The 24,726-nt window shown below is 40.5% G+C and overlaps 1 protein-coding gene across 4 annotated transcripts in view; it reads right to left on the minus strand.

Annotated features, from left to right (window-relative positions):
• Positions 1–24,726, minus strand: part of mid2 (midline 2) — a 143,342-nt gene that overhangs the window by 14,969 nt on the left and 103,647 nt on the right. For all 4 annotated transcript variants that reach the window (XM_020596178.1, XM_020596156.1, XM_020596163.1 and 1 more), the window contains 5 exons: positions 14,659–14,766; positions 10,690–10,838; positions 9,503–9,630; positions 7,570–7,713; positions 1,380–1,541 (listed from right to left, as the gene is read on the minus strand). In XM_020596178.1, the coding sequence (XP_020451834.1) occupies positions 1,380–1,541; positions 7,570–7,713; positions 9,503–9,630; positions 10,690–10,838; positions 14,659–14,766 (691 nt within the window). The remainder of the gene's footprint in view (positions 1–1,379; positions 1,542–7,569; positions 7,714–9,502; positions 9,631–10,689; positions 10,839–14,658; positions 14,767–24,726) is intronic.

Here is a 24,726-nt window from a genome sequence, read left to right on the forward strand (position 1 = left end):
AAGGAAGAGAGATCTGACAGAGAGATCATGCCTTGACTACTGCAGCTTCCCACACACTTATTTTTCCAAGTGTATCCAGGCTTCAGTTAATCCTAAATGTCACAGCCAGACTCCTGGCATATCCACTCCATTTTAGCTTTACCGCATGACTGCTGAAATTTAAGACTGATTTTAAAATTTTATTGAGCGCCCTTGAGGCACATCTTAAATTAGCTCTATTACTGAGGTTTTAACTCTTTGTGCCACAGCTGAGCTTGAGAAATGTTTAAGTAGATCCCTGAAAAGATGGATATGACTTTCTGTTTGCACATCTCTCCGAACTCTTTTAAAAAGCACAAAAAATGCTTTATCTTTTAACTGTACTTTAGAGTATGCTTTTTTTGTATGTATATTGGGTTCACTATAACCTACAATGCCCTGACCAGTATCAATGCTTTTCTCTGCATATTGTTCACTCTTTCTTCATTTTATTTACTGTGTACTGTTATAAAGAAAGGGGAACATGTAAAAGTAGGAGTTTAACACTAGGGCCAGATTCTACAGCAGAAAACACAACTTTAGGGAAATGGGGGAAACAACAAGACTGAAACACATAAAGAAAGTATCAGTTAATCTTTTCTGAGTGAAAAACCTACATTCCCCTACTTAGAGAAACATGTACTGTATATTTTGGCATGAACAAGCACAATATGACTATCGAAGATGTCAAAAAGTCACCTTCCTCGTGGAACTGTATGGAAACTCTCTGCTATGCAATACACTGAAATAACTTAGCTGTGTGACAGATAGTCAACCAAAAAAACAAACCGAAAAAGTAATAAAGGAGGAATGTAACGCTGCCTTTTGACATTCTCTCCACTTGCTGTTTTAGTGCAAAAAACACAAAAACTAACAGCCTGGCACAGAGGTGCAATAGTATAAACGTGAAACTTTCACACAACTCAATACAAGCTGACAGGTGTATGAAAAAGGAAAATTATAAAGGAAGAACATCTCATACGTGCTGTTAACTGAACTGTGCTACTGGCAGCTACGACTTACTGACATCATCATATCATGAATTTTAAGCTAAACCACAGATAATGCTAACGCATTAGCAACAGGACAACAAACATGATGCCTTAGGGAAATTAAAGTCTAGTTTATAACAAAGCTCAACATACACAGTAAGCTAACGCTGCAAAAAAGTTGTATTATTCTTATTCATTTATAATTCAACCTCTTGGGAAAAGCTTCGAGCACTTACAGCCTGTAAGCTACGTTGCACAAATGACACAGACAGAACAAAACTTTTGTGTTAAATATCAAAAACAAAATTAACAAGGCTTGTAAATATTCATAGAAAAACAGGCAAAGGTGTCACATGTGTTTTCGCTTACTGTTGGTTTTGAGACGGGTTGGCTCACTGTTGCGGCTTCCTGCTTGGTTGATAGCCTTGACAAAGAAGATATAGCGGGTGCCGCTCTGCAAGCCGTGCACTGTGTAGTGGTTCTGCTTGATGTTAGGTACAATCATCCAGCTGTCTGCAGAGTTGTACAAACCTGGCATATCCACAGAAACACACACAGACACACACAGCATGAGTAACCAGGTTCTGTTCATACTTTCAGAGCTACAGTGAGTCCTGCTGAGAATCCTTTCAGTGATGTTCGAATGAGCAAGAAGAGCTCTCACCAAATCTATCCAGAACAGTGTGTGTTACTTTTTTTTTCTACAAACCTTACAGTAAATGAGTCGTTTCTGTGTACATTCTGATCCATTCCATTACCTTTCCATTGGGTCTATTATGGCATTCTCTCTTGGCAATATGTGCTCACTAAACTGAATCTATTATCCATTAATAACAAGGCACTCACACATTTCTGTAGTCAGCATCAGAGAGCTAAAAAAAGAGATACCATTAATATTCAAATGTATGGAAATGTGCACAATGCCAATATGACCCCCAGCTTGTGGGTGCTGTATTCAAAGAGACAGCGCAGTAGAGGGTTAAGTAAAGGCTGAGTTAGCTCTACAGCTTCTACACGCAGACATTTCAGCTGCTCAGCTGCAGCCGGCTGTTAAGGATAAAAAGAAAACCACAGTTCAGGCTGAGGAGAGGATTGTCTACAGTGGGGTGCTCTTTTGGCCTCTCGTCTTGTGTGAAATAACGAGGACGTTTTCACACATTAACATTATTGCAATTCTCACCTTAACTGACACATCACATTATCACAACTTCACATATGATTAAAAAAAAGAACATTAGCTTGGTTTCAAGGACGAAATACACAGATTTGAAATGCAAGGTGAGATGTGTGCATTAAAGTTGTGTGGAGGACTGCTGATTATTTGAATTGGATGCTGCAAAACCTGAATGTGGCAGTTAGGTAAGTGTGGTGTTACTGCATTTAGGATTCTAATTGATGTGTCAAAAGCAAACATGGTGTGAAATTTGCCACTTTCAATGCAATTTGCACAGATTTTATTGGTTTTGTCGAACAGGACAGGTGAAGAAAAGAATCTTAGGAGAAATTGTAAATAGTTTGTGTAATAAACCTTTATATATGGATTCCACCATGCTTAGGACAAATTGGTGCATTAGTACTGTCCAATAATCATCACATTTGATGGCGAGAAATCACTTTATGCTGCAAAAAGACAGAACTTTTTCAGCTATCCAGCCTTCATCAGTGTCACAGTCTCACAAAACAGCTGCTTCTTTAAACATTAAACACATTAGCCTGCACCTGGTTGAGTAATCGTGGATGAAACAATCCAAATTCTTAGAACACAGGTAAAAGTGACAATATATTCAAATCCATGTAAAGCTAAACAGCTGTCTTTCTAATCCAACTGCATCACAAAAGCACTGATATCACAGAGCTTCTCTCTTCATTGCAAATATACAAACTATATATGATAGTGTGTGTAACAACACACATTGATACTAAAGAGTTATTATTAACACCGCTCGCTAAACCTGGAACTTCACTAATGGTGTGATTAGCACAGCCATGATGTGCCATCAGGCGACAAGACAGAAACAATGCTTTATGAGCAAATGTTGGTGAAGCAGCTCTCAGAAACAACCAGTGACTGCCAGACCTTTTCTTCACCCACTTAAAAAATTCTGAATGAATTCAAAACCCTTGCCAAAATAACTGAAGCATCTTGTTTAGTAGAGCTACAGCTGAGGTTAATGTGTGCAGAGTTGAAAGTTAAATAATCATTTTTATTGTCTCATCTTTCACTTGCAGAACTGCAGGGAAATAAAAATCCTGAAAGGCACTTTGCTCTCAGGGCCACGTCTGTCATGTCCCTTCTGGGGAGGATACATTGTGAATTATTGAGCAACATGGCAACAGCATGCATAAGTAATAGTTGAGAGTCTATTTGTAAATATAAATACTTCACAGGATGCAAATTAGGCTTTTAAAAGTGAGGTGGCTTTAAGAATGAACGAGGTGAGGAGAGTCTTAAAGTTCCTCAAACTCTTAAAGACTGAAGGCTGCGTCTTTATGTATCTGCCAGATTCCACAAGCTTTTCTTAGACAAAGAATGCATTGCAGAGGGCATTCATCTTCTCTTTAGGATGGAGAGATAGCCAGCTCTACTGTGTCAGCTGTTCATCCTCGTTATGAAAATTCTGCTCCCCACCTGTTGATTATCAAAGTTAGAGAGGCTACAATGTTGTGTGATCATTCAAAGGAGAAAAACGAGAGAGATTAACTTCATGCCTGTTTTCCTTTTGATCTCCATGATACCTCTCTGTTTTCGTTAAACCAAATTAAGTCTACTGCTACATTTGCCACTAAAAACAGCTTTCTGACACTAGCTATCCTGCCTTGGACCTCAAGGTGTGGTGAGAGTAAACAGATATACCACTGCAAAAGCAGAACAAATGTAAACAGAGAGAAAATACTGTAGATCAGTTGATGTTTCACATTAAGTGTGTTTGTGTATGTACAGTAAGTGTGTGTCTATCTGTCTGTGTGTGTGTCTTGTTCATACTCTGAAGCAGAAGGATGATAAAGGAACAGAAACACAAAGTGCCCTGGAAATGGAAGAGGCTTTGTCTTTGATGATGCAATATAGAGTTAATGGTGGCACTGTGTTTGTGATGCTAGTCAAAGTCAAAGTGTTTATTGTCATATGCATAGCACAAAAACACATTTCCCTGTACAATGAAATTCTTACTTTGCCGTCCACACGAATGCCACACAATATAAATGAAATATAAAGTAGATAAATAAGTAACACAAAATCTAAGGCACTTTAAAGCAGCAAATGCAGAGATATAATAAAAAAATGTGTTGCATGTGTGTGTTTAAGTGCTAATCTATTCATTTCTTAAGGACATACAGACCATGCATCCAGTCAGACACAGCTCTCTGTGACTGTACTGAGGGCATAGTTGTTTGAACAGGTTTCCACTCTGTCTGAAACCTCATCATCATTTCATCAATCATGACTACAAGACTGATCCTGCTGATACTTTGACAGATTACCTGTTATGATACTGAGTGATAGAGATTTTATTTAGCTCTGGGCTGTTCTACTGCCCACTGCTATTCACCTGTGATAATCATATTAATTCTTACTCACAGCCCAGTGCTTATGAATACCCATGGAAAGACCACAGGGAGGTATTGGTTGTTATGGTTAGCATGCAGACCTCCCAGAAAAATGGACAATAGAAACTAGGGAAAATTGGCTGAAGTGGTGCTGAGATTTTTTTATCCGTGCAAAAACAGTTGCAGTATTTTGTCTGAAGTCAAAATGTTTAAAACGTGAACATTTTGGGTTATTTTTCACTTAATTTTGAGTAGTAAAAATGTAAATGTAAATTAAATAATCAACATTTTGAGCAGAATGGTTATTTCCTTTCTTACCAAGAGAAATCTGTAAGACAGATATCACATGTGTGCACTAAATATGAAACTATATAGCCAGGGTGGTTAGCTTAGCTTACTGTAGCATAAGCAGATAGACTGGATTACATACTATGAACTGACAAAGGTTTTTGTTACTGGAACCCTCGCGCCTCTACCCGGTCCGCGGAAAAATTTTCATGCATGAAACTGGTCCCTGGTACCAAAAAGGTTGCTGCTATATATTACATGGGAATACAAAGTAGAAACAGAGGTGTGGATGTTAAATATAAATGGATATTTGGTGGCTGGCAGATAAACAAATAGGTCAGTGACACTAGACACTTGAAACTTGCAAAGGGTCACAGGTAACACAATTAGAGTGCAGACATCTTTATTCGCAGTCGTATTCAGCTTTTTGACACTGCTTACGTTTCTCCATGGCCTTTGGTCATACTTGCTGATTCTATTTTCTGCTGCCGTGCTTGAATGATTTTGCAGAGGCAGGGTTCACTTAAAGCACCCCTTCCCCTCCTCATGGGAGTGCCAAGACTGAGGATGAGGCCAGGCGAGAGAAAAAGAGAGACAGGCTGGCGCTCAAGTGGGAGCATTTAGCCACTTGGAAAGTTTGAGAAAAACACCATGGTAAAAACTCAAGTGGCATGGCAGGCTAAATGGCTTTCTCTCTTTCTCAGTTTCTCCTGTGAATCTCTGAGGACTTTGTGGCAGCACACAGCTGAATATCTGAGTCATTCAGTGTATCACCGCTGAAATGTACCCTGATGTTTCAAATGGTTGGGGCACTTGAGTTGCATGTTAGACGGAGAAATGTCACAGAGGAGAGGAGTGGAGATGATGAAAGGCTCAAACAGGAAGAAAAAAGTGGAGATGCACAGCTGTGTGCGTGTGTGTGTATGCTTGAATGTGCACAATTATGTACATCATATCCTCCACATATCAGTAAGTGTTAATTTTCTACCCCGCTATCTAACCATTATCCATTCTGATTTTCATATGTTCACCTGTTCCTTTCCTCTTCCACAGGGGTCTTTCTTTCCCTTCAGTCATGGGGTGACAGACAACAGAAAGATGCTGATTAGAACTTTGAATAAGGATTGTGCAAACCCTCAAGAGTAAGACACGTGACTAGTAAGGCCATTTAAATGTATAGCACTGTAACATTTTAAACCCAACTGTAGGCACAGCGTCATCAAATTTGGCAGGACTGATCAGCAATAAGATCTGAATGTGCAAATTTGGCTACGAGTGAAAAGTGTGAATTCAATTACAGGAAAGCAAACATGGGTCATTCTGGTACGACATATAAAATATGGGCAAGATTTTCTTACATTTTGTCAAGTTGTCCAGCTAAGAACCAAGAGCTGCATAGACCACTACATGGTGGAGATACTATATCTGAAGTCTACACCACAACCTAATTCACTTGATAAAGGATGTGATTGCAGCGCTATACGCTGCACTAAATACATTGCTAACAACAAGAGACACACTGAATCTAACCTCTTCACCATGTTCTAAGTTAGAGACAAATTAATGAACCAAATGAGACAATGTAAAAACAGTTTTGATAGACAGTGCTCAGCTAGCAGATCCGACTTGCCTGCAAGCATAAATCATGATATTTTTTACAGCCCCCAATCAAAATTGAAACAGCTATGGCACAGTATCAGGAGAAATGGGGGAGGTTGAAAGAGAGCAGTGATTTTACATTTCTACACTACTTAATCAAAAACCAGATACAAAAAAAGAAAATCCATTTAAAGCATTCCCTCATGTTATATAAATATGTCCTATTTTTGTACTCTTGATAACACAGCTCTATTGCTCTATATATACAAACATAGAGGGCAACAACAAAGACTAAAGTTGGATGGAAAATTTAGGTTATGCAACTCTATAAAATATTGAACAGTCAGCCAATAATATGCAATTAAATGTGCCAAGGAACAGGAAAGCATTCATATGGAAGCTCAGTATACGAGTTAAATGATGCTTATCCACTATTTAGCCACAAAGACGGGGGTGTCAGGCCATGGCGTCATAAATGTTCAGAGCCCCACATTAAGGAACACCATTTATCAGACCTAACCTACCCTTAACACAAAGCATCCCTGAACCGTATCCTCATCTAAGCAAAGAGCAGATGTGGCTTGACACACAGCATCTGCTTTGTATGTGCTCAGGTTAAGCTGTGGCCGGCCCAACTGGCTTGTAATGGCACATATGTATGAACATATGAAAATAAGACTGAGGAGTACTGAAGGTTTTGTAGTGCTCCAGTTTATTTCTCTAAATGCAGAGAGGTCAGGGAGCTTTGTGTGCTGTGTTTGTGGGTTTTTTTTTTTTTTGGATTATGCACCAGTGTATCTGTGCTGGTGAAGACACGCATCTTTGCATGATTCCTACTTTCATAAACCACAACAAAAACAACATATTTCAGCCAGATTCCCAATCCTCAATCAAATTAAACTTTTAAACACAAGTCAACAAGGTTTTTGATCCCTCTTGGCTAAACCTTGATTAAAAAGTCCTATACTCACCCCTAGCTATTACTGAAATGCATCACAAATTGAACGAATGAGAACTTCCTTCTGGGCTTAAATAATGATTGCTTGCCATCTGCAGTACAGATCTCATTTTCTGTATTGGCACACCTGTGTGTGTGTGTGTGTGTGTGCGCGCGCGCATGACTTACTGATGAAATTTGTGTGGCCAGTGTAGATAGTGTACTGCAGCTCGTAGGAGGTAACGCTGAACTCGTCCTCTGACGTCCAGTGAACAGTGATGGTGTCATGGGAGGCAGTGCACAGCTCATCTCTTATAGATGGTGGGTTGGGAGCTACACGTGGAGGAAACAGCAACATGATTCATAATGAAAGTAAAACTTATAGTTAAAATAAGAAGTAATACAGGAGTAATAGTTTTAGGGGTGGAAATAAATAAAGTGCATCTTTAAATGCAAAGAAAGTCTTTTGGAAATAACAAAATAGCATAAAGCAATGGTCAGATATCGCCCTATAAGTGACACAGTATTTATACCAGCTCATGGCTGTTACAGATTTCTAAGTGCAGTTAAAAAACTGCTCAAACAATTAAGGATCTCTTAATCATCACAGTATAATACCAAGTCAATTAATCTGTCCATTTAGGAAGCACAAGTGATTGTGAATCACTTTCACCTGCTTTGGTGCAAATGAAGGTGATAACAGGTGTGATGGAGAGCAACAGCAAGAGAACCCCCAAAAAAGGGAATGGTTTTACATGTGGTGGCCACAGACAGATGCTCTCTCCTTATCCTTCTTGACTGATTCTTCACAAGGTTTGTGTTTTGTTAGTGTCCTTGTCACTACTTGTAGCATGAGGCACTACATGCAGCCCAATCAGGTTCCACAGGTCGTCCAGTTACACCAAGATGGCACATCCATATGTGCAGTTGCAAGAAGGTTTGCTGTGTCTCCCAGCACAGACTCAAGAACACAGAGGAGATACCAAGAGACTGGCTGTTACACCAGGAGAGCTGGACAGGGCTGTAGAAGGGCAACAACCAAGCAGCAGGACCAGTATCTGATCCTTTGTACAAGGAGGAACAGGAGGAGCAAGGTGAGAGCCCGACAAAATGACCTCCAGTAGCTACTGGTGTGGATGTTTCTGACCAAACTGTCAGAAGCAGACTCCATGAGGGTGGCATGAGGGCCTGACATCCTCTCGTACGACCTGTGCTTACAGCCCAGCACAGTGCAGCTCAACTGGCATTCTGCCATTGGTGCCCCGTTCTCTTCACTGATGAGAGCAGGTTGATATTGAGCACATGTGACACACATGAAAGAGTCTGGAGACGCTGTGGTGAACGTCATGCTGCCAGTAACAGCATCGAGTTTGGTGGTGGGTCAGTGATGGTCTGAGGAGCCATATCCTTGGAAAGACACAGACCTCCATGTCATAGCCAATGGTACCCTGACTGCTGTGAGGTACCAGGATGAAATCCTCAGAGCAACTGTCAGATGTCCCTCCTCCTGGCACACGACAACGCCGGGCCTTATGTGGCCAGAGTGTGTACGTAGTGTGTGTGGATGACAAAGGCATCGATGCCACTGACTGGCGCTCATGTTCCCCTGACCTAAATCCAATTGAGCACCTATGGGACATTGTGTATTGGTGCATCTGATGCCACCAAGTACCACCACAGACTGTCCAGGAGCTCACTGATGCCCTGATCCAGGTCTGGGAAGAGATCCCCCAGGACACCATCTGCCAACTCATCAGGAGTTTGCCCAGATGTGTGCATACAGGCTTCTGGTGGCCATACACACTTCTGAGTCTCATCATGGGCTGCTGTGATGAAATTCATGCAACTTGGATGAGCCTGTGATTTGAAAGTTTCACTTTGATTTTCAGTGTGATTTTGAATACAGCCATCAGTGGGTTGATGTTTTGGTTTCCATTGACTGTTGCTATGTCTAGGTTTTAGCTTGCATGCACAGGGCATGTGAAGGTTGACCGGCAGGTCTCATATGCCAAACGGTCTGAAAATGTCATCAACTCAGGAGTATTTTGTCCTGTCAAACATTAAAGTGCCCAAAGTATAGTTTCAAGACTTGTGATGATAGTTTTACAGACATAACTATTACCTGTTAGGTAATCTAGTCCTTCCAAAATCTTCTTCTCTCGTGAGAAATCCAGAGCAAAGTTGTCAAATGCCTCATTCAGGTTGACATCAGGGATGAGCACCTGGGAGGAGGCTGTCGCCATGGCAACCCTGCAGCGTTGTCAGGGGGAGGTGGGTTTGGAAAGGAAATGTCAGAAGAGCAGAAAGGTGATGGAATGGCGGTGGAGGTGGCGTGAGGCGAGAGTTCAGATGAGGTGTGGAGAGAAAGAAAAAGAGAAGAATAGAATATTAAATATGTGAAATTTTATATTAACAAACAGAAGTGTCTCTACCATCAAAACACATTCAAACCAGACTTTGACACACTGACTTCATAGTCAGTCAGTGTTTTGCTGCTCAGTGAAACCAGTCTGTCAATAAACCAGGTGTTGGAAAAAACAGCAGTCTGGGCCAAATAAAGGATATACGCCACACTAGGTGCAGATATTACAAAGATCTTTGTCTGTGCAGGAGACATGGCGAGAAATCTGCTGGCCTGCAAGAAAGGAGCAAGCGATGCAGGAATAATAGAAGTATGCAGGCGGAAAGAGAAACTACAGAATCGGCCCTCTGAATGAACAAATAGCCGGACATTGATTTTAGGAACTAGAGAGGTTTGATATAATGCTGATTTCACCAGCAGCCTTACTCTGAGATTGGATTTCATAGAAGGAAAAGGTTTATACAAAAAACTCATTGTAGAGCAGGGCTTTTGATAAAGAATAAACCAAATCTGTATTGTCAAATACATTAAAAAGAGTTTTATTGTGTGGCCCACAACATAACGACACAACTGACTATACAGAGAGTAAAAAAAAAAAGAAAAGCCATGAACAGGATGACTAGTTTCGTACACTTTGGTCTTGCCTGTCTTGCACTTGCTGTGAATGAAATGAAGTGAAACCAGACTCTTTTGGTTCATATAGTGCAAAGACAAAGGGACTCAAGGTGGCATGGAGCTACAGTGAATGGTTGTCTGTCTCTACGTGTACCTGCCTTTTCGCGTGTGCATAAGTACAGTGTCTAACCAGTAATTTACACTAATCAAGAAAAGGGTACGAAACTATATTACAACCTTCAAACAGCCACTGACATAAGAAAAACACACCATTCCACTTTCATTACTTGTTCTACCTCACTGTGTGTGTGTCCATACCCTACGTCACCCACCTTTCAGCTACATTTCGGGCGGTCTGGAGGAAGCGGGCGTGGTCGTTCTCCTTCAGGCTCTGTTCGGCTTGTGTGATGAGGGCGCTGGAGCGCTCCAGACACTGGCGACAGTTTGCAATTTGCTGAGCCAACTTACGCAGCTTCATCACCTGCCACAAACATAAACATAGTACTTGTTATTGTACATAGCCCTGGTTAGATGAGTCAGCTGTTCGGTTCTGTCTTAGTGATGAACACAGACGCACAACACAAAACCAGTGACGTACCTGGTCTGGTCCAAGTTTCAGAAATGTTTCTACTGTGCATCACTTTTTGGTCATATAGGGAATACGCTCTATCATCACCATGTCCGAAATTCAGATAAAAGCTGTTCTCTGGTGTTATTGATCTTTTATGCTCATCTCCCATGGCTGAAAAATAATTCTCTCTTTGCTCATCATAACTTCTGTTCTCTCCGCTGCACAAATTCAGGAAAATGTGCCTCAGAGCCCTGATACCTCCAAATGCATCTCAACTAGTTCAATGATTTCAGTATGTGGTATTCATTATTGTGTCAGTCACTAATCTACAGATTGTTCAACAATTCCAGATAATTAAGCTTTCCTGCCAAACTGCTCGATAATAAACCTGAAGCTTCCATGCAGCACAGTCGTACTGTACATACAGTAGACTGATGCAGACACATGCACAGACACAGACAGGAAAACACAGAGACAGGAAGACAAAGAATGCAGGAGAGAGGACACAGTCCTGGTTATGGGGTCAGAGTTGAAATAAACACACACTGACTGTTATTGTCACACTGACCTTATGACCATGGTGCACAATAAAATGGGAGAGGTGAGTAAACTAATGCATAGTTACTCTGTCTGGCATAAGAACAAGATAGTATGCTATTCTGTCAAACATTTCGGAAGAAACTGTCTTTGTGTCTGTTTTGGTGTACAGTGACTTCATGTCCAGGGTGGGAAGGGTCTGCAGAAATCTCTGCGCTCCTTCCAACCTGTGAGGTGTACAGGTCCTCTGCAGAGGGCAGGCTGGCACTGATGATTCTTTCAGCAACCGGTTAGGGCAGGCTGGCACCGATGATTCTTTCACCAACCGGTGAAGAGCTTGTCATCAAAAGCTCATAAAAAAAAACAAAAAAAAAGAGCTTGTCATCAAAAGCTCATAAAAATAAAAAATAAACCCCAGTACCTAATGCACACTCGCTTTCTACTGCTGGAAAAGCTGCTCTTGCTTAGAAGCCTACTATAAGCTGGCAGTTTAATGGAGTTTTCAATTGACATCTTAGCTGCTCTTTTCGCTAAGTCCACCATAATCTGTTGTCACTATAAACGACATTTGAGCAGGCTGTTGACTGCAAGGAGAGGGGAAGTGAGTCTGGTTTAATGGATGGGTTATTATTTTGGCAACATATGACGCACACAGCAATTTTAGAGATGATTATGCCATCTATCTCGGAATAATGGACAATATGGCACGGCCTGTGTTTGCATCTCATCTCCTGTAAAGTCTGCCTCATCTGACGCTAGAATGGAACAGTTACTTTAATCATAGCCTTAATAATGTAATGCCAGCCCATCTTTATCATTGTTTGTTCCTTAGTGCCTCAAGATTTTATGAAATAAGGCTGAATTCCATTTTTTTGAGGCTGCAATACATCTTCCTCACAACTTAGTAAACTACTAAGTGTATATTTTATAGTGAGTAGTGAATTAGGGATTTCAGACGCAGCCATAGAAACAGTAAATAGCTGGGTAACTTATTTAGGTTATACATTTCTCTCACTTATATTTTTTGTCAGTGCTTTACTGGCTTAACATGTCAGACTGATTTTGGCATTGCTCCTTAGCAATAAGAGCCATAAATGCTCAGCTATAAGAGCGATGTGTCAGGGAGATGTAAAAGTACTTTGTTTTATGCATTTAAACAAATTCCTTTTGACACTGTTTTTGGAGACATAGCCTTGCAAAATGAATGTAAAAGTCACACAATGGATTGTCAAAGAAAGCTGTTTTTAGACAAAGTGAGCATATTTTAAAAGGGATATGAGTTATTACTCTTCAAGGCTCAAAGGAGCAGTTTTCAGAATATAATGAAATACAGACAGACAGACAGACACACACACACAGACATGCTCAGGCCATGGGATGTGTGTGTCTTGTTTGGGCAGGGACAGATTAGGAATGACTCCTGAGTCTCTGTAGGGAGTGACAGAGCTTGTTAAGATGAGGTGAAAGAGAGGATGGGAGCATCTTGCACAGTTCTGTTTACCACAGTCAAGCCTGCATAATCCTGTTACAGAGTCATGTCTAAACACCGTCCTTTCTGACACAGTCCTTGACAGAAAAAAAAGCATTGCTAGTTTCTTCAAATGCATAAAAAAATCTCCTCTCCTTTCCTGCAAACATTCACTTTAACACACCTGTGATTATCTGAATTACTTAATGTGCATATGATTAATCTTTCTTGATCCCTAAACAGCTGCACGCTGACATCAATCAAGCAGTCCTCTCGTGTTTTCTGTGTTCTTCATTCTTACCTCTGTCTCCTGCCTTTCACTCCTCTACCCTCCGCGAGAAACCCTTTTGCAAACCCAGACTCTCTGGAGAACTTGCTCTTTGCCTACAATCACTGCAGACACACATTTCCTCTCTTTCACACATGTGCCAACACACACACCTACTTCAGTCCTTGAGTTCAATGTTTGGAAATCTTTCATCTCTCGACAAAGCTCTTTTGCCGCCTCAGAGGATCTTCCACAAGTACTTACTGTTAGACTTCACCTCTGGGAGGGCGAGATTCAGAGCCAAACCTCTGTCCTGAAACCTGAGGAGCTCATAAGTGGGACAAACCACCCATATACACATGGGCACCTGAACACACCCAAACACACACACATATATCTGTACAGTAGAGTCCTGGACTCTGAAATGGCAGTGAAGGTTCAGAACAGTTTTTTCTGCCATTTCAGATTCTTTCCACTCACACCCTCTCTCAGGCTGTTTGCATGTGGGCCAGCCCGCTGCTGCTCCCTCCCTCTTTCCTCACTTGTGTTTTTCATTTCTCCTGAAGCATCCATGTGATGTGTGTTTGGGTAAACAAGCAGGCAGTTACAGAGTCAACCTAACAAAAACAACACAGAGACCTGGATGAATATATTCAGTCCACGGCTCTGCTGCTCTTATATTAATTATGTTGTGCAGACCCACCACTCTACCACTGGACTGTGAACCAGAGTGGAATTTCTTAAAGATATGTTTGGCAGTTTGTTTGCTCCAGATGATAATGAGGTGTACGATAACGGTCTGAACTGAAGTATTATGAATTGATCAGTGTTATGTGAATTTTGTAACCTTTATATCTCTTTGTTAGAAACTGATAGCAGCATTGATCTTTTTTTTTATATGAATTTGGATCAAATAATTATATGCAATATCAAATTGGTCACTTGCAGCGGTGGAGAGTAACCAAGTACATTTACTCTAGTACTGTACTTAAATGCAATTCTGACATATCTGTACTTAGGTATTTTCATTTTTTACTGCTTCATACTTTGACTTCACTATAGCTTAGAAGCAAATATTATATTTTCACTCCACTACATTTATTTGATAACTTTAGCTACAAGTTACTTTTCAGAATCAAATTAACTATAAAAAATACAATATATGTAATCATCTGACTTTATTAATCACTGGTGGGAAATTCACAAAATACACAGTGGTGCAGTAAGATGTACTCCACCTTTATTAGCTGCAGCATTAAGTGTATAATTTAAGTGTATTATTAAGTATAATTTGATACCAATACTTTTGTACTTCTACTTAAGAAACATTTTGAATGCAGAACTGTTACTTGTAACAGAGTATTTTTACTCTGTGATATTATTATTTTTACTTAAATAAGGAATTTGAGTATTCCTTCCACCACTGGTCACTTGTAATGACAAGTCTACAGCTTTACCTTGGACTCCTTGATTTTCACCGCGATGACCTGTTTTCTCTGGCGGATGATCTCCACTAGCTCGTCACACTCCTCCACCAGCTTAGCTTCATGCATGGCTGTGTTCACCTGGAGAGAGAAGCAGGCACGCATATGAACAAACATTTCAGAAACCCTCACAGGGTGCTTGTTCTCAAACTTAAACGCAGGCACACTCACACACTCATGCACTAAATCACACAAAGGCCTACTCTTCAAGCACAACAGGAAACATAACTGCAGCACTGCTATAATTTTTTGAAAACCAATGTCGCTATGTGCAAACGGTTGTGAGTTTGTTAGGCAATCGCTAACAGTCGACCAGCTACAGATGGTGCAAACGCAAACAGAGAAAAAGTTTGTGACGGTATGCGATGTTAGTTCTTGGGGGAGCTCCCCAGTGGGGCAGTCCTTCAAACTCGTCCAAAAGCACCTAATGTGTCTCTGTAAGGAGTATTTTAAGATTTAATATGATGATCAACAAATAAAACATGTCATTCTTTTTGGGATGTCATTATGTATTCTGCACACAAAAGCCACCTCCAGCAAGATGTGCACCTGGATTTCATTTTAACTTGTTAGGAACAAAAGAGAGATAAGAGATTTCCAACTCTTTAATTAGGTTACTGGAAAGACCATAATTCATATTAGCACACATTGATCCAGGAGGGAAAACCTAGAATACATACAGCTGATGAACAGTACTGTACTACATTGTGGAATGTAGATTGAATTACATTTTTCAATTGTCTAAAATGTTCAGTTCCTTGCTTGAGGGAAAGGCTGTCACAGAATTGGGTACATTGCTGCTGGATTTAAACCACCACTTGTTCTTGGACATAACAGCATTATCTTGCTGCTGCACTGCATATAGGAAAGATATTCGTCCAGAGCAGTATACCAGACACCCTGGATCCCCTGCAGTATGCCTACCGGCCACCTCAGATGCTATCGCAGCTGCCCTCCACTATTCCCTTTCTCACCTGGAAAATGGAGACTCCTACATCAGGATACTCTTCATTGACTACAGCTCCACCTTCAACACAGTTGTCCCCAACAAACTCACCCACAAACTGTCCACACTGGGTGTGCACCCTACCCTCTGTGACTGGCTCCTGGACTTTCTGACTGGCAGGCCCCAGACTGTCAGGATTGGCAATAGGATTTCAGCCAGCATTGTCACAAACACTGACACCCCACAGGGATGTGTCCTCAGTCCCATCCTCTACACCCTGTTCACCCACGACTGTGTCGCCTCCCACAAAGACAACATCATCCTAAAGTTCGCGGACGACACCACAGTGATAGGTCGCATCACTGGAACGACGGGGGGACGAAGCAGCCTACAGTAGGGAGGTTGCCGGTCTGGTGTCATGGTGCAAGGACAATAATCTCACCCTCGACATGGACAAGATGAAGGAGATGATAGTAGACATGAGGCAGGAGAGGAGAACTCATCGCCCGCTGTTCATCTGGGGGCTCGAAGTGGAGAGGGTGAGCAGCTTCAAATACCTGGGCGTCTACATCAGTGAGGACCTCACTTGGACACTTACAGTAAGACCACACAGCTGGTCAAGAAGGCCCAACGGCGGCTGTACCTCCTGAGGAGGCTGAGGAGGTTTGGCATGTCGTCTTTGCAACTTCTACAGCTGCATCATTGAGAGCATCTTGACCGGCTGCATCACTGTCTGGTATGGCAGCACTACTGCTATGGACCGCAAGTGCCTTCAGAGAGTGGTAAAGACTGTTGAGGAAATCACCAGGACTCCACTGCCCTCTCTGCAGAGCATTTACCACCGCAGGGTGCGTAGAAAAGCTGCCTCCATCCTCAAAGATCCCACCCACCCCCAGCATGGACTGTTCACACCGCTACCCTCTGGCCGGAGGTTCAGAAGTGTGAAATGCAGGACCACTAGACTGAAAAACTCTTTCTTTCCAACTCCTAAACAGCCTTCTCAGGATATACCTCATGTAATGCCACCTGTACTGTTTACATACTCAGTTTGCACATGCATGATTGCACACTCACTGCTGAGTATTTACACTCCACGGCTCCCACGTAGCATATATTCTCTCTACATTATATTGTGCTCTTGTTGTATTTTTATTATGCTTTTTTTCACTTGCTGCTTTAAAGTGCCTTAGATCTGTGTTACTGCTTACTTAGATTTGTGTTATTGGTTATCTACTTTATATTTCACTTGTATTTTGTGGCATTCATGTGGAAGGCAAAGTAAGAATTTCATTGTACAGGGAAACATGTTTCCTAACTGTGCATATGACAAATAAACACTTTGACCTTTGATTATGCTGAAAAAAGTTGCATGAAATTTGAATATCACTTATTTCTAAAGCATGTTTATTTCACCTTTTATGATCAAGAAATAGGTTAAGGATTGTTGGAATATTCATTAAAAAGGTGCCTGTGTAGACTCTCATTAATTCACAGACAGAATATGCTTACACCATGACAATTTAATAGATTCTGTGATTATTTTAAGCATAAAGTTGTCAAGGCAACTCATCATCAGTTTAGCATCTCAGGCCAACACTAACTGAACAGCCAACTTCAAACTTGCGTGGGCGGGTGGTTGAGTGTTACTGAAACAAGAGTTCTTGCTGAATCACTACAAACAGGTCTGCCAACTGTAAATTACAATTATAAAGACACCAAAAGCTCCTGAAACAGCTAAGGCAGGGATCCAAATGAAAAAAAGTTCTGATGTCCTACTGCAACTTTACTGCTGAAGAGAGCAGAACACTGATCCTGCAGTGTTTTCCCCATCCAGGGACATTTGACCCATCCCAATGAGTTTCTATTCATGGATGGATGGTTTACTACAGAGTTGGCTGTGACTGCATTACACTAACAAATTTAATATAAAAATCTGTGAGTTACAAACCACGTCACTCCTCTGGAAAAAAAAACTGCTTTGTCTGCTCTAATAGGTGCAATTCATCACAAACTGAACATTGTGTTACTGATTTCAGAATGTGAATAGTCTCCATGTAGCATCCAAAATAAGGGTTCCACAGAGTTGTACTCAGAGACGTACTGTCAGTGACACTCCTCCACAGTGATGACAGGAGTCACCATTGTCTGTGGGAGCCAATTTTGAACAAGAGTGAAATGACAGATGTACTCCAGAATACACTCAGAAAGAATGATGTTTGTAGGAAGCTTTCACTCACACAGGTGACTACTAACGATCCAGAAACGACATACTGGAAGCACAAAGACACACACCTATAGCTATAGCTAGCACGGTCAAACTAAAGGAGGGTCGGCATGCTTTCTAGTTCTTTTTCAAACTTATTTGCTGTATATCTGTTTTGTACATCTATTTTTCCATTATTGGAACACTTATTGTAAGTTTACTTATTGATCCTCTTGCTTCTTAATCAATTGTGGTTCAGTAGGTAGAGCAGTTGTCTCCCAACCAGAGAGTTGGAGGTTTGAATCACGGTTCCTGTAGTCCACATGTCGAAGTGTCCTTGGGCAAGACACTGAACCCCCAACCTCCTATTTGTTGTGAGAAATATTGCTTGCTTACATACACCTGTATGTTTAGAGGCTGAATCAGTTCATATGTTCTGAAAACTACAAAAAATTTGTAAAACTGATGCTTCTAAATAACTAATTGTGTGTTAAGTCAAAATGAAATTAAACATTTTCTATGAAGTTACAAATAAGAGGTCATTTTAATTTTATTGTCACTAGTCTATTTATATTGTATTGTTATTATATAAACAGAATTCATTGAGCTTTGGGTGTTTAAATTGTTTCATAATTTCACCAGCTGTGGAGTTTGCCTTTGTACTTTCACAGATACGGTAATTTAATACCTTTAAAATATTACTATTAAATGTATTCTTATAGTGGTAACAGTCTGGCACTACAAATCTACAGTGTGATTTATCTCCATGTGATTAGTCTCTCATCCTTACATTTTACAGGGTTGTGACTTTCTGTCATGCTGCAGACAATCAAAGTACTTACCCCAGCAACCAAATTTCACTCATCACTCCACAAAGCTCATTACACTGTGCCGATCCACTTAAGCCTCATTATTCACGCACATGCATACACACGCACATGCCAACAGAATCTATTCTGCAAAGAGCCATCTCGTGACTGCAGGTTAGTAATTAAGCAGGATAAATGCAGCCGTCTGGGATCACTGTGAATTACAACTGAGCTACTTGGCAGCTTAGAGTTACAAAAACAATCTTCATCTCCATCCTCCTCCTCTTTCACCTCAGCCAGGATCTCATCCTCCTCACTTTCTTTCAGCTTCTGACATTATTATTCACTCTCTACACAAACTCTGTCACCTACCATGCATCTCCCTATTCATCAGGCTCCTCTGCAGGTGCACTGAAATCCCAGTGCCAAGTCCATGTTAAAGTGTACCTTTATTATTGGAGTATGTAAAGAACTGAAGACACTTTCAGTGTTAAAGACTGTCCAGCTGTGAAAGCACTGTCTCAGAGAGCAATAGAAAAAAAGTTGGAAATGGTCCATGTGCAAATTTAAGATACCAGAAAGTGGAATAAAGGGATTTTATTTTCATATTTCTTAGGAATTACACTTGATAATAAGCAAACTAACTGGGACTGTTGTTTCTTATTGCAATTACTGCAAACAAATCTACTCAAAATCTTTCGTATCCTGTCCCCACTCAGTTGCACATGCATTTTGTCATATTGTAGCTGACCATTATGATCAAAATGCAGCCTACAGAGTGTGCTCTGACAGCAGAAACATTAAATCAAAAGAACTGTCCGTTACAAACCTAAGCCGGGAAGAACAGCTTCCTCTGCCTCTCTTACAGGACTGTTACAGTGAGCCGATACTTATGCTGTACTTCCAAAGTGTGCATCATTAGACTCAGCTCAGCTCCGGCATTATGTCAAGGTTAAACATACATCCCCATAGTTTTATGCCGTGGAAGCAAATCTTGTATTACTTAAAAGATAAAATATAACAAAGTGAAATCTTCATACATTCTTCTGGTTTCAAATGACTGACAGTCGCCATTCACCAGCCACTTGGTGTATTACCACACTATACTGTGATTTTGAGAACATCTGTGGACTCCAGATACAAGTTGAAATGATGTAGCAATGCTCACAGAGGCAAACAACACACATTTATAACATCACAGACCCTGGCAAATGCTGCTACAGTTGATTTCTCACCCATCCCAAAATAACAAATGTCAATTTATTTTCTTAAACTGCAAATGTTTGTGAATTCATATTGTGTTAACAAGCATTGTTAACACAAAATGCAGACATCTGGTGTAACAACTGCGCTTTGATAAAGCATCTCCAAATCATCTGTGACACGCAGAGCACCATAAAAGAACGAATAACATGCACAGACAATTCAACAGTGTATGGATCCCACTGAGACCTACACTCCTGCCAAAGTGGCTCCTGTTCCAAACTTAGCTGTTCTGAACCAGTCCAGGTTCAGAACAGGCATCACCTCTTGCTGACACCCGAACACTGACATATTGAATCAATTTGGTGCCCATTCCACTCCTATCACTCTCTTCTCTTTTACTTATTTTCCTGTTCTTTCCTGTCTACTTCTGTCTGACTGGTCCCCATTTTGTTTCTTATTGACTATCTAAATTTGTCTATCACTGGCCCACCCTGTGCCTCCTTTTCTCACACACAATGTCCTCAAACACATGCAAGGATTCTGTCTGACAGCTTTATGTCTGAAGCTGTTGACAGAGAGACAGAGGAATTAAAACAGAGAAGAAATGAAAGAAAATACAACTGCAAGACATTTATCATAGACGTTATGCCAAAAAGAGGTAATAAATGGAAATGCTTGACTTGCAATGCTTTGTAGAAGAAGCTGATGAACTGTTTGTTTGAGCTTGTATATGCTAACCACGTACACTTTCTTTATTTCAGGGTATACTGTAGTTAACTTTCAACTTTGTCTTTACTGCTGAAGTCAGCAACTAACTGCATAACATTTATCACTGATTAATCATCATGACTAATAGATATGCAATAATCTGATGAATTTTGAGTTTGTGTTCTTGTAGACAAACCCAGACTGTCCTGTTGACTGGGTACATTGGTTCTGTTAAGTGAAATATCTCAGCAACTTCTGGATGGATTGGCATGAAACTGGGCACATATTCATGTTGCTCAGAGAATCTCAATGGCTTGATCCCTCACGTTTCCTCCAATGGCATCACCAGGTCCAAACTTATCCAAAAACCTTTGGAACTAATGACATTCCTCCTAAAGTCCCTGTAGTTTGTGCTTTAACAACTTTTAGCACACTAAAATGCTAAACAAATGGTAATGAAAATATAATAAATAATGATTACATAATAGTAATGAGCATAGAAACATGGGAGCCATCTCTAGCGCCCTATTTTAACTGCAACAATAAGTGCAAAGTGGTAAGACTTGTGTGCACAGACTGTGTAGGCATCTCTGAGGTGTGCCAGTGCAAAGAGCTAAAGGGATAGTTGAGGTGGAATCTAACCAGAGGGTGTGTTGATTGACACATTCTCTCTTAGCCAGGCATATCACTGGTTTCATCACTCTGAAACTGTTGTGTCAGTCACAGTGATGCAAGATGACAACAGCTCAACATGGAAAGAGGCAGTGCAGTGAGTACACAGCACTTCAATTCTGCAGCCAAAGCCAGGGGTGGGTGTTTATTTAAGTGATGATTATAGAGATTACCAATAAAAAGTAATTGCATTTATTTTATATGACCACATCAGTCACACTATTTTAGTTTTATTTCTACTTTATCAACAGTAACAGCATTTGCACTATAATGCATTTCAAGAATAAAACATGCAAATTTTCCTGTGGTAAATTAGAAAGGAGACAAGGATGCAGGATTGCTGCTGTAATTTAACATCTTCCACTTAACAGAATGCAGAGTCATAACAGATCAGTGTGATGTACTGTGAAGTGGTGTGTGGGGTTAATGTGGACCCACTGGACAGGTGTGCGTAACTTCACCCTGCTCTGACGCAGCACTTCTCTAAGTAGAGGGCATGTAGTGTCCAGGTTCCTCGGCTCTGCAGAGCAGCGAGTGATTCAGAAGCTGGATTCACTCACATAATGGTTCACAGTGTTTAGCATAAGAAGAGAAGCCTATTCTTTAGATAATATTAATCTAGGGATATTTTTTTAGTGAACATCAAGAGGACGATTTAGTTGACTGCCAACATTAAGCTATCAGGCTGAAAGTAACAATAACATTTCATCCACAGCACTTAATGTTAAATGTTTTTCCTTTTTTCCATAAATTTCAACATGCTGCCTGTGTTTTTGTAGCTTGTCTTGGGACCTTTTGTATTTTCTTACCCCAAAGTTCTCAGTGGATTGAGGATTAATTTAGTTCACTAACCCATTTCTTCTAAGATTTGTGATGTCAGATGACAGAGACAGAATGTTGCTGAAAGGAACATGCTCTTAAATAAAGTCAGCGCCACAGGTCAAGCAACTAAAGTCAACTTTTGAAACAAGAGATATTTTGGGCAGTGGAGAAAACAGTTTTACTAACCGGGAGCTACAGTTGTGATTCCACAGATGCAACATGACGTTCAATAAGAGTAATTACTTCATATCCATTCATTTATCTTTCACATGATCATTTAGTTTTCATGTATTGACTTCATTATCCCCTTGCAGTAATGACTGCAAACGCACAGTAACTGCACATGCATTTAGAAATATAGCACAGACAAAACCAGGAGCCTGTTCAGTCTCACTGATACTCCAGTAGTAAGGTAAAGACAATCAAAATGAGACTGACACACAGGATTAGGCAGCATTACGGTCATCTCCACACAGCTGATTCATATTCTGCACACAGTGGGATCAGCTTCAGTGTACATAAACCTAGACAGGCCTTGGGTAATGACTTACAGCTTAGTGTTTAATCAGCAGACACACGTCTCACCATTAGAACCAACTAGACTTCTGTCTGATGCAATTTATTCCTTTTCTGTAAGTCCTAATAAGCACCCACTTACAGTATAGTACAACCTTAACAGTGATTCATTTTAGTTTCCTGTTAGTTGGTAATACCATGCTAGAGTTTGAAGCACTCTCTGCCACCTTGGCTGCTTCCTCAAACAGCACTTATGCCACATTAGCTGAATTATGAGCCCCTTGCCATAGGGGCCAACTTTCTATTAGGGGGTGTGCTCATTAAAAAAAAAAAGCCAATAAACATGCATTGTCATGACATAATATCCGTTTCAGGAGAGTTATCAGTACTACCACCTGAGCGGGCATAAATGAGGTACAATCAAAACAGAAAATCATCTGACGAGCTGTAGAATGAATTCTGAAGAGAGGGATGTTAATAAACACAAATATCTTCACCACACCAGTGTTCTGAGTCTCAAGTGTACTCAGCCAAATACAAAACAAGAAGAAGGAAAAAGGTCTGCATGCATCCTTTGAAATGTCCATTTGAAGAGGCTGGGATGAAAGTAGGACTCAGTATGAAACTTTGAAAACAGGGTCTTGTAGCATATTTGAAAACAAACATTGGACATAAGGCAAGATGTGCACATGAATACAGACAGATGAAAGATATGCCAAAAGCACATTTGGTGTAATATTTAGCATATTATTATATATTAAACATATTGTGTGATTGAGATGAACAATGTGCAGGTAACAGGTAATATCTGTATGACTGTGAGTATCACTTTGGCTCTGAATCTAGATTCAATTGTCAAAGCATAATTGTCTCTTCAAAATCAAGTGGGAAATGTTCTCTTCTTTTTTCCCCAAACAGCCTCACTGAGTGTTACTACTCTGCTGCCTTTTAATATCCAAGCAGCTATGTGGCACTGAAAAGATAATAGTGATGTGTGTTAGCTCAACAACACTCCAAATGCTCAGAAATCCTGTCATTTGCTCAATGTTTTCAAGATTGCGGAACATTTTTCTGAATGTCATTAAGCACAGTAACAATCCTACACCATTGTGACAAGGAGAGAGATCTAGAAAAAAAAATCACTGTACATTTCATTAAGACAGTGCATCTCTACTAAGACTGAAGAAATGATAACTCCCTGAAGAGGACCCCAGGAGAACATGGCTGACACAGTGGAAGCCAATTCACACTGTGTTTGATCATATTTTCAGCACCAATACAGTATGATGCAAACAAGAAAGAGAAGAATTCAGGTCACACTCAAAGCCCCCTACTTTGCACACACACTTCTCCCACTCTTTCAGTTCTCTTATAAAATTCCCTGTCTGTGTTGTATTGCATTATTTTGAGTGTTTTCTTCTGCACAGTGCCTGCATCTGTTTTGCTCTGCTCTCCTGTTTCCTTTGCTGATTTTCTCCATCTGCTTTCCTAATGGTTCCAGCTTTCTTTCCTCATTTGTTCTCCTATCCCCTCACCTCTCCTATCATCCATAAAGAGTCGCTGGACATTAATGTGAACCTGCCTGAATAAATTACACTTCTCCATTCTTCCTGTCAACAATTAAACTAGCCTTTTGCCATTGGTACCACATACAGTAGGAGAATAGAACTGAATGGATACAAACAAGGCAGGAAGTTACTTTAAATAATTTTCTTAAGACTCAGTGGAGCATGTTGTCTCTATGCTATCAGTTCTTTCTGATGAATAAGTGATGAAAGTCTTGCCATTGTTGTTAGCAGAGGCACAACATTGGTATGCAGACAGAGACAAGAGACTTTTTTCAGCCCATGTGCTGCTTAGTTTGTCTATACTTAATGAATCACGCTGCAATCATTTAATTTTGATTGTGTGAGTAGTTGCATGAATTGTGTTCCATGGACCTCAGAGTCACTCAGAGAAAATGGACTGGGTAATAAGAAATGAACTGTGCACAGAGTAATGGCGGCACCAAAGTGCATTTGTCCTCTGTGTCCATTAATGTCAAATCTCACAGAGAAACAAGCTAGGAATGAGTGTGTCAAGACAGAAAGCATGTGTGTGTTTGTTTGTGCATGCAGGTGTTAGCAATGCAGCGCAGACAGCACTCGATGGCCAAGCAA

This window comes from Monopterus albus, unplaced genomic scaffold (assembly GCF_001952655.1).
Source record: "Monopterus albus unplaced genomic scaffold, M_albus_1.0 scaffold2.1, whole genome shotgun sequence".
NCBI classification, from domain to species: Eukaryota; Metazoa; Chordata; class Actinopteri; order Synbranchiformes; family Synbranchidae; genus Monopterus; species Monopterus albus.